At 48.9% G+C, this 10573-nt stretch overlaps 1 protein-coding gene across 1 annotated transcript; it reads left to right on the top strand.

Annotated features, from left to right (window-relative positions):
* The first annotated feature begins 1709 nt into the window (after window positions 1-1709).
* LOC116518705 (draxin-like) lies at window positions 1710-9373 on the top strand. Its single transcript, XM_032232221.1, has 4 exons — window positions 1710-2136; window positions 3751-4050; window positions 7766-7843; window positions 9261-9373. Exons 1-4 carry the CDS (start codon window positions 1710-1712, stop codon window positions 9371-9373), a joined length of 918 nt encoding a protein of 305 aa, XP_032088112.1.
* The last annotated feature ends 1200 nt before the right edge of the window (window positions 9374-10573 follow it).

Here is a 10573-nt window from a genome sequence, read left to right as displayed (position 1 = left end):
GAATTATGCTAGAAAAAGTGACTTTTGGAGGGAGGGGTTTTTCAGACAATGTACAGGATAGAGAGAGAGAGACAGACGAGAGAGAGAGAGGGAGAGAGAGAGAGAGAGAGAGAGAGAGAGAGAGAGAGAGAGAGAGAGAGAGAGAGATAAATAGATGATAGATGAGAGAGGGAGAGGGAGAGGGAGAGAGGGAGGGAATAATAACAAGAAAGAGAGAAATGATAGAGATAATGATGGATGATGGGAGACGCTTCAACGGAAAAGGTGTGTGTGTGTCGTTTTCATTGTTGCCCTGTCCCACCCCACCCAGTCTGTCCCCTCCTGCCTTGCTTTTCCGACAGGTGGGGGCAGATCTGCTTCGCTAAGCAAGACAGCCACGCAAGTGAGACACTTCCTCACCTTTGCAAACTTTCTTAAAACTTATTCTGTCAAAGCAGTGTTTGTGGGTCTACAGCTTTGCCCCTCCCTAAACAGGTAGGTAGGTAGATGATTGATGATTGATTGATAGATAGATAGATAGATGGATAGATAGATAATAGATAGATAGATAGATAGATAGATAGATAGATAGATGATAGATAGATAGATAGATAGATAGATAGATAGATAGATAGATAGATAGATAGACAGACAGACAGACAGACAGACAGACAGACAGAGATAGAGGGGGAGAGAATGATAGAAGGATGATAGACAGACTGACTGACGGACAGACGGACGGACGGACGCAAATGATAGAATGATATATAGATGAGAGAGAGAATGATTGAGAGATGATAGATAGATAGATAGATAGATAGATAGATAGATGATAGACAGACAGATATTCTTTTGCAAAATGCTCTTTTAAGTTTTGCAAAATGATTCATGTCCACTGAAAGACAGACAAATAGGAGAGGCAGACAGACAGACAGACAGAGACAGAGAGAGAAATGGATGGATAACAGACAGACAGACAGATAGACCGACCAAGTTTATTGTCACTTTAAATGTACACTAATCAGCATACATTCAAATGAAATTTGGTTGCATAGAGCTCTCAAAGGGTCCCCACCTCCAATATACACTACTCAAGCACAACAAAATAATAAATAAATACAACATTATGTATATGCCCACCTATATTGTACAACACATAGAAACAACACAGTCTAGTTCGGATGTATTCATGGACATGGCAAGAAAAACGAATCTCGCGAGTGTAACAGATGGAGGGCATTGGGAATAAAGTCGTTGCAGAATCTAGCAGTGTCGAAGTGTCCATTGTTGCTGTTTTGGGAGGGGGGTGGATTTTCATGCCAGCAACGGAATACAGGCAGTCTCCGACTTACAGCCATTCATTTAGGGCCCAAAGTTGCAACAGCACTGAAAAAAAAAAGTGACATATGTCCATTTTTCACCTCTTAAAACCATTGCAATGTCCTCAGAGTCACTTGATCAAAATTCGGAGTCTTGGCAACTAGCTCATATTTACGACCGTCACAGTGTCCCCAGAATCTAAATCATGTGGCACAGCGGATTCCCCCTCCCCCTCGCTGTTCTACTTACCTTTGCAGGTGCGCTCGGTAGCAGGCTCCGCCCACCTGCCCATCCCATTTTTGATGCTCTGCGCATGCTCACGTGCACATTTGCAAACCGGTAGCGAAGGTAAGTTGATTTCACCCCCTGCCTAAATTCCTTATTTTTTTCTATTTCCAGGGAAGGGGAACATGGCTCATCCTTCCCTTTGGCTCTTCTCTGTACTGATCCTCTTTCTGATGATCACTGGGGGTCTCAGCTCGAGGCCACGGATGGCCGCCAATGTCCCTGAAAATGACAACAGTTTCCCAAACCGGGATTCCTGGATGCGAGTTACCCCGTACCAACACAGGCAAGGGATGGGTAACCGTCAAACGGACCGTGACGAGATGCCGCCCGGGTCTCCGGGCTCCAGAGAAACCGGTGGTCCCAGCTTCGGTGGTACAGAATCGGGGCTGGATCGGCCGGCCAACCTCCGTCAGAAAGGGGCTTTTGTGGGGTTTGCTTTCCCATACCCCGAACAGGAGAACCACAACAACCCGGGGCCCGAGAGAGCGAAGAAGCAGGGCAGGGCGCATCGGCGCCATACGCGAAGGAAGAGGCTGAAACAACACCGAGGTAGGGGGGCAGAAAAGAGTGAGGGGGGGTCCCAGTCCTGCACAAGGGAAGGGGACAAAATGAAGGAAGTGGTGAGTTTAGAAGTCATTTGTCTAGCCACCTCTTGTGGCCCGCCAGCGGATCTGGCAGCAGATTCAGACAGTGAGGAGGTTGGGGAGGAACATGGGCCGGTCCTGGAGTCTGGGGAAGGCACTGATGAGGGTTCTGTGTCAGAGGCAGAGCGGGGACCAGGGCCATCCGACAGTTATCAGCTGCCTTCGGAGTTGAACATCAGTGGGGCAGAAGAACAGCTGGAGCCTGTTCCCGATGTGTGCATGCGCAGAGTTGCCAGATGAAGGGAACAGCTAAGGAACAAGGATCGATTTGGGAGTAAGGCCAGCGTGACCCGTCAAAACCGCGGAGGACAAAATCGCGCTCGACGAAAGCGCGCATTTGACGTCATCACAGCACGACGAAAAAAATTAAAAATTGAAATAAAATTAAAATTAAAGCAAGCCGATTCACATAAAGGTAAGGGTTAGGTTTAGGTTTAGGGTTAGGGTTAGGTTAAGGGTTAGGGTTAGGTTTAGAGCGTTAGGGTTACGTTTAGCGTTAGGTTAAGGGTTAGCGTTAGGTTTAGCGTTAGGTTAAGGGTTACGTTTAGGGTTAGATTTAGGGTTAGGTTAAGGGTTAGGTTTAGGATTAGGTTTAGGGTTAGGTTTGGGGGGGGTAGGGTAAGGTTTTCACTTTATTTTTACATTTTTCGATCACAGCGCAATGTTTTCGTCGCGCTGTGATGACGTCAAATGCGCGCTTTCGTCGAGCGCGATTTTGTCCTCCGCGGTTTTGTGGTGGAACCAAGGCCACAGGTGAATGGTGAATGCCCCCTCCCAAATAAAGAGGAGTAAAAGGGGAGGGGAGTTTGCAGGAGACAATTAGTTCAATCCATTAGCGTGAAGATCCATCCCTGACTACTTGCCAAGTAATTGCTGCTACAGCGTGGCGTTTAGAAGATATCGGCCTGGCAGATCTCCAAGCCTGACAAAGGTCTGTAGTTGTGAAATCTCTTGAAAGACTGTTGGCTGGGACTTTGCTGGAGAGGAATTCCCTTTAAACTAAATAAAAGGGGTTTTATCGGGGCGAGGAGTCGGCTTCATGATCTTGGGAGGCCTCGGTCAGAACACCAGCATCTCTGTAGGGCACAGGTGGGCAACAATGGCCCCTTTAAGACCGATGGACTTCAATTCCCAGAATTCCTGAGCCAGCACAGGAATTCTGGGAGTTGAAGTCCACCGGTCTTAAAGGAGCCATGGTTGCCCTGCGGTGGGGTGTTGAGTGAAGGGTAGGTATAGAAGATCTCTGAGGTCCCTTCCCCAGGCTTTTAGAATGCCTGTCTGCTGTATGATGGCTGACATTAATCCTCCACTCCTCCAGTATAAGGAGCAGTCTACCTGCCCAGGTGAAGTGAACCCCTGAAGTGAAGGTGCTTTGGTTAGCGGCCGCAAAGCCCTTCCTGGGTCTAATTGGCGGCTCATCCTCGCAGGGCTTTGCAAACCCTCCACAGACAGGAGCACTCTCTCTGAATGGCAGAATCCCCGCCGAGATTCTCCTGCTTGCGGTTCTTGCCTCTTTCAGGGAAAGGCTCCAAGCTGAGACCACGGGCCTTGGTGAAAAAGCCGGACAGCCTTGTGGAGCATTTTCGGCCCTTCCAAGGGGAAGGAGCTGCAGTTGGCTCGGCCCCCACCTCTCTCCCCAGCCCCGTGGCCCAGACATTGATCGAGGATCCCCTTCCTCCCGTCCGGGCCATCTCCTCCCAGCCCCAGCTCCGTGAATGGCAAGAAGGTGATGTTATGCCCACCCTGGACATGGCTCTCTTCGACTGGACGGACTACGAAGACCTACGTCTGGACCTGTGGACCTCTGACAGGAAAAAAGGTAAACTCCCTTTCACCTGGGGGATGCCCAAAGAAGGAGATCCTGGCTGAATTGTATATATGTTTTCATAGATTTTGATGGGTGTAGGTATGTTGTATTCAGGTCTTTTCCCGTGTAAGATTGAGATTGTCTTGGCAACGTTTCGGCGAGGTCCCACTCGCCATCTTCAGGCTGGTGTTTTCGGCTTCGTACTTGTGCGAGTAAGGCGTGGTCTGACCTGTCGTCTTTCTATAAATCTTGGTGGGGTGTGTGTGGAGTGCTGGCTTTGTTGCTGTAAGTGGGTTGATTGGCTGTGTAGTTGCATCCTGATTGGTAGATGGAGTTGATGTTGGTAGATTGGTCGGCTGTTTCATATCATCCTGTGTGGCTGAGGTGCTGGCTGTGTGTCCGTTGTTCTTTTGTGTTGTAACGACCTGGGTGGTGGGTGGGGTTCGTTTGTTGACTAGGGCTGATTTCTGGTAGGCAGGAGGTATCGTCAAGTTTATACATGTTGTGGGGGTGTTTCTCTATTTTGATGGCTTCCATAATTATTTTCTTCTGTTCTGTTTTGGAGATTAATTTGATTCCTTCAAAATCAATTTCATGTCCTGTAGTTTTAAGGTGCTGGAAAAGGGAGGAAGTTTTTTTCTTTTTTTCTGACTGTGTTCTTGTGTTCTGCGATGTGTGCATTTATTCTCCTATTAGTTTTTCCAATGTACGTGACAGGGCAGATTTCGCATGGTATTTCGTAGACTCCTTGGTTTTCCAGCTGGATCTTGTCTTTGGGGTTTCATAAGATGTTGGCTATTTTTGGGGTCAGTGCTGAAGGCTGTCTTGATATTGTGCTTGTGAAGAATTTTGTTGATTTTATCTGTGGTGCCTTTGATGTAAGGGAGGAGGGCGATGCGGTTGTCCTGTTCTGTGTCTCGATTCTTGGGGGGTGTCACCTTTTGGATTAGGTTGGTAATTGTTTTTTCTTTGGAATCTCCAACAGAACCAAATACAACAAGACCAGCATACCTACACCCGTGAAAATCTACACAAACACACACACACACACACACACAAACACACACACTGCACTGCACTACTGCACTGCACTGCACTGCACTGCACTACTGCACTGCACTGCACTGCACCGCACCGCACCGCACTGCAATACAATACAATACAATACAATACAATACAATAGCAGAGTTGGAAGGGACCTTGGAGGTCTTCTAGTCCAACCCCCTGCCTAGGCAGGAAACACTATACCGTTTCAGACAAATGGCTATCCAACATCTTCTTAAAGACTTCCAGTGTTGGAGCATTCACAACTTCTGGAGGCAAGTTGTTCCGCTGATTAATTGTTCTGTCAGGAAATTTCTCCTCAGTTCTAAGTTGTTTCTCTCCTTGATTAGTTTCCACCTATTGCTTCTTGTTCTGCCCTCAAGTGCTTTGGAGAATAGTTTGACTCCCTCTTCTCCTCCCTCTTCTCCCCCTCTCCATATCTTCCCTGAGATATGGAAGACTGCTATCATGTCTCCCTAGTCCTTCTTTTTGTTAAACTAGACATACCCAGTTCCTGCAACCGTTCCTCATGTTTTAGTCTCTAGTCCCCTAATCATCTTTGTTGCTCTTCTCTGCACTCTTTCTAGAGTCTCCACCTCATTTTTTACATCATGGCGACTAAAACTAGATGCAGTATTCCAAGTGTGGCCTTCCTTACGAAGGCCTTATAAAGTGGTATTAAGACTTCACGTGATCTTGATTCTATCCCTCTGTTGATGCAGCCTAGAACTGGGTTGGCTTTTCTAGCAGCTGCTGCACACTGCTGGCTTGTATTTAAATGGTTGTCCACTAGGACTCCAAGATCCCTCTCATAGTTACTACTGCTGAGCAAGGTACCACCTATACCGTACCTGTGCATTTCGTTTTTCTTGCCTAAGTGTAGAACCTTACTCTTTTCACCATTGAATTTCATTTTGTTAGATAGTGCCCAATGTTCAAGTTTGTCAAGATCCTTCTATATCTTAAGCCTATCTTCTGGAGTGTTGGCTATTCCTGCCAGCTTGGTGTCATCTGCAAATTTGATGAGTTCCCCATTTATTCCCTCATCCAAATCGTTGATGAAGATGTTGAAGAGTACTTTAAAATGTTTTAAATGAAATCTGTGTCGCTCTAAATCCCTCTTCTCGATTTAGCGGCTGAAGGGTTCTAGGCGGTACAGCCCTGTACGGCCATACCGGTGGTAATCGGGAGGAGTGGCCACTGTGACTTGTTTGGCCCACCCGTCCGCCCCTGTTCCATACCTGTTTTTGAAGCAACCGCACTAATTGCGCACGGCACCTGCGCAACCTCTGACGAGCAGCTGGGTGTCGCAGGAGCAATGGAGTGCGCATGTGTACTGGTAGTGATGGTAGGATCAACCCACCACTGGTTTGTAGATAACTTAGAGATGAGCCCTAGGGCTGGTAAACATTGGGGCATTTGGCTCCCAACCAGTTTGGTCCTTCAGAGGAAATGGAATCAATAGAGCCAAAGGTCTTTTTTTTTTTTCCCAAAAGGGCAAGTGGACTTTCTTGGGTGTTATTTTTCCCCATTTGGAAATGTTCAAGATTAACAAAGATGTTTACCAAATATGTCTGCCAAATGTTAGAAAGGTAACCAGACAACAGGGACCTATTATCATATGTGGTGGATGTTCTGACCCCCCTCGTCCCACACCAACGCACACTCCGAGCCAAAGATAAGTTACGGCATTTAATTAACAGACAGACAGGTCCATGGCAGCAAACCGGCACAGATAAGTCGTGGCAGCAATCCAGCCTGTCAAGCTCACAATTCCAAGCTCACATTAGTTCCTGCGTTGACTTCTGCAAAAGGGGCGTGTGCACAAGCAGTCTTTTTATAGTCTGGAGAGGAGCCTAATGACCAGCAGCTGAGTGCAATTACCTCCTGTACTTGCACAACTGTTCCTGATGCCTATTAGCTCTTCACTGCCAGGCATCCAGGAACAACTCACTGCTGGCTTCTGGATCACTCTCCTTTGTCTCTTCCCCACTGGTCCAAGGCTCAGGTGCCTCCTGGTGGCCAACCAGCCTCTCTGCGCCCTGCTCAGAGTCGGAACCCTGTCCAGGGTCCTCCACATCCTCCAGAGCCGACTCATAGGGCCCCTCGCTGTCGGAGTCTGGTGGCAGCTCCACCGGCTCCTGCTGGGCCACAACAGGTGGATATGTAAAAAAGCAAAGAAATATTGGACAAAAATGCATACATGGTTGGAGAACAGGTTAAACAAAGATTATAAGCCAGAAAACTTTTTTGCTAGGCATTAACACCTGAAAAGTATAATAAAGGGAATCTCTATTTAATATTGGAAGGGAAGCGGTGGCTCAGGAGCTAAGATGCTGAGCTTGTCGATCAGAAAGGTTGGCAGTTTGGTGGTTCGAATCCCTAGCGCCACGTGACGGAGTGAGCTCCCGTCACTTGCCCCAGCTTCTGCCAACCTAGCAGTTCGAAAACACATAAAAATGCAAGTAGAAAAATAGGAACCACCTTTGGTGGGAAGGTAACAGCGTTCCGTGCACCTTCGGTATTGAGTCATGCCGGCCACATGACCACGGAGACGTCTTCGGACAGCGCTGGCTCTTTGGCTTTGAAACGGAGATGAACACTGCCCCCTAGAGGGGAACCTTTACCTTTACCCCTTTTTTAACCTGTTTCCCCTCTTCTTTCTCTCGGTTGCCCTGTTCAGGGCGGACTCACAAAAGCAGCAATGAGACCACGTCGGCCGAAGGGGAGCCCTGCGATCATCACTTGGACTGCCTCTCAGGTGGGTGCCGCCAGCTTTTCATGAGGACTAGCCTCGCCGGAAAGGAGAAAGACAAGGGATCGGTCTACGAATTTCCCCCGCTGGGCTGCTTCGATGCTGCTTTGGGTTGTGCGTTAAAAACCGGTCGTTTGTCCCAGCACAGGTAGCTGTTGTGATTTGCGCGAACACCTCTGCAAGCTGCACAACCGGGGGCTTAACAACAAATGCTACGATGACTGTATGTGCACCGAAGGTACTTGGAGAAGTTTCTCGGCAAGGGGAGGGGTGTCCATCTCTCGGGAGGAGGGGGTGTACAAACAACCGGGGGTTGTGACATTGTCCTCCTCATTCGGAGACCTTTTGCTCTGACCCAGCTCCCCAATCACGACAAACCCTCTGAAGTGAACACAAAAGATTCCTTTATGAGGAGCGGCGGCGGCCCCGGCAAAAAGTTTCTCTCTCACCACAGGTTAACAAGTCTGTCCGGCAGGGAGATGAATAGTTGTCTGCCACCCTTATTCATCTCTGCCCCCTGCATTTTATTCCCAGTGCTAGGGTGGGGCTTCGGTAGCAGTGGTGGCTCTTCTGTCCTGAGGACCGGCCCATAGATTTCCACTGCTTTCCTCTCCTCTGCCTTTTATCCCCAGTGCTAGGGTGGGGCTTCACTAGCAGCAGTGGCTCTTCCGTCCCGAGGACCGGCCCATAGATTTCCACTGCTCTCCTCTCCTCTGCCTTTTATTCCCAGTGCTAGGGTGGGGCTTCGGTAGCAGTGGTGGCTCTTCTGTCCCAAGAACCGCCCATAGATTTCCACTGCTCTCCTCTCCTCTGCCTTTTATCCCCAGTGCTAGGGTGGGGCTTCACTAGCAGCAGTGGCTCTTCCGTCCCGAGGACCGGCCCATAGATTTCCACTGCTCTCCTCTCCTCTGCCTTTTATTCCCAGTGCTAGGGTGGGGCTTCGCTAGCAGCGGTGGCTCTTCTGTCCCAAGGACCGGCCCATAAATTTCCACTGCTCTCCTCTCCCCTGCCTTTTATCCCCAGAGCTAGGATGGGGCTTCGCTAGCAACTGTGGCTCTTCCGTTCCGTGGACCGGCCCATAGATTTCCACTGCTCTCCTCTCCTCTGCCTTCTGCATATCCATGCATCAGGCACTGGACTCAGCTGTTCCTCCTCTTCCTCATCAGCCACCTCCAGACCTGGGGCTGTTGACTCTCCATCTGAGGGCTGACGGACGGCCCAGGCTCTGCCTCTGCCTCTGCCTCTGTCTCTCTCTCTCTCGGCCAGCTCCATTCCCTCTTCCCCCTCGGAGGTCCCAGGTTGCCTCGATGCTGACCCTGATTCCCACACCTCCTCCTTATCCTCTTCTGATTCAGCTACTGGAGTTAGGCCACAACACATTTTCCCCTTAAACTTTGCTCAATGTTTTTCTCTCCCACACTAGGTCTCCGCTGTTACGCCAAATTCCACCGGAACCGCAGAGTCGTCCGACGAAGAGGCCGCTGTGTGGAGCCGGACTCTGCGGATGCCAATCAGGGGTCTTTCCTTAACATCTAGAGAGAGAGAGAGAGACTAATGGGAGGGGCACCAAAGTGGGCACGGTTAATTTATAACTTTGGGTGTGGGCTGGCCTCAAAGGCACAACTGGAATCAAAAGAGGGAGGGGGGGAAACTTTCTGAAATAAATTCTTCCCGAGGTCGGAGGTTGCCTGATGTGTCTCTTTGCAAGTCAGCGTTCGGGCGATAGCTCCTTCCCTGCCCTGAGAGAGACTGGAGGCAGAGAAGGGGAGCCGAGCGTGGCAGGATTTGCAAAAAAGAAAAAAAGAAAAGAGAGAGAGACTGGGGTTCAGCCAGTGTCTCATCCAGAGGTGCAACAGGCCCCCTCCCGCTGCCAAGTATTCCTTGAGAAAATATGAAAAGCTGGAAAACTGAATTGCTTTGAAGGGCTAGAAAGGAATGTTTGCACTCTTGAAAAATCACCAAGCACTGACTATTTTTGCTGCAGTGTTTAGCTGTGTTTAAAAAAAAAAAAAAAAAGCACCAGGTCTAGAAACTTGATTCGCAGCACATGAGCGAAAGGAGAGAGAAAAATACCCTTTATTGGGGGGGGTGTTCTCTCTTGCTGGGCTTGCCTTTTTGTACCCCTTCCTTTGGAGAACTCTGGGACTAGAACTTGTGTCTGGCCTGCGTTGTTTCGGTTTCAAATTAAATAGTTTCGCCTCTCAAAATATCACCTCTGGGTCTCCTTTCCTTGATGCGCTTCCAGGCTGCTAAAGGCTGCTAAAACAAAGGTTGAAAACATTATCTTTAGGGAAGGCCAAACACAACTGCAGATGATTTATCGCCCTGCAGATTTCTCCAAGGGAGGCAAACTTTGTGAGTGAATCTGTGTGTGAACACCAGACTTGCAAAAATAAAAGTATTCTGTAAATATTCATAAGCACCACAATGGGTGTAGGGAACCCAGGTGGCTCAGTGGCTAAAACACTGAGCTTGTCGATCAAAAAGATTTGCAGTTCGGCAATTCGAATCCCTCGTGCCGTTTAACGGAGGGAGCTCCTGTGACTTCTCCCAGCTTCTGCCAACCTAGCAATTCGAAAGCACGTAAAAAATGCAAGTAGAAAAATAGGAACCACCTTTGGTGGGAAGGGAACAAACATTCCACGGAACTTCGGCGTTGAGTCATGCCAACCACATGACCACGGAGACGTCTTCGGACAGCGCTGGCTCTTCGGCTTTGAAACGGAGATGAGCAGC

The sequence above is a fragment of the Thamnophis elegans genome, chromosome 15 (genome assembly GCF_009769535.1).
Source record: "Thamnophis elegans isolate rThaEle1 chromosome 15, rThaEle1.pri, whole genome shotgun sequence".
NCBI lineage: Eukaryota > Metazoa > Chordata > Lepidosauria > Squamata > Colubridae > Thamnophis > Thamnophis elegans.
This window is presented reverse-complemented; position numbering and strand designations above follow the sequence as displayed.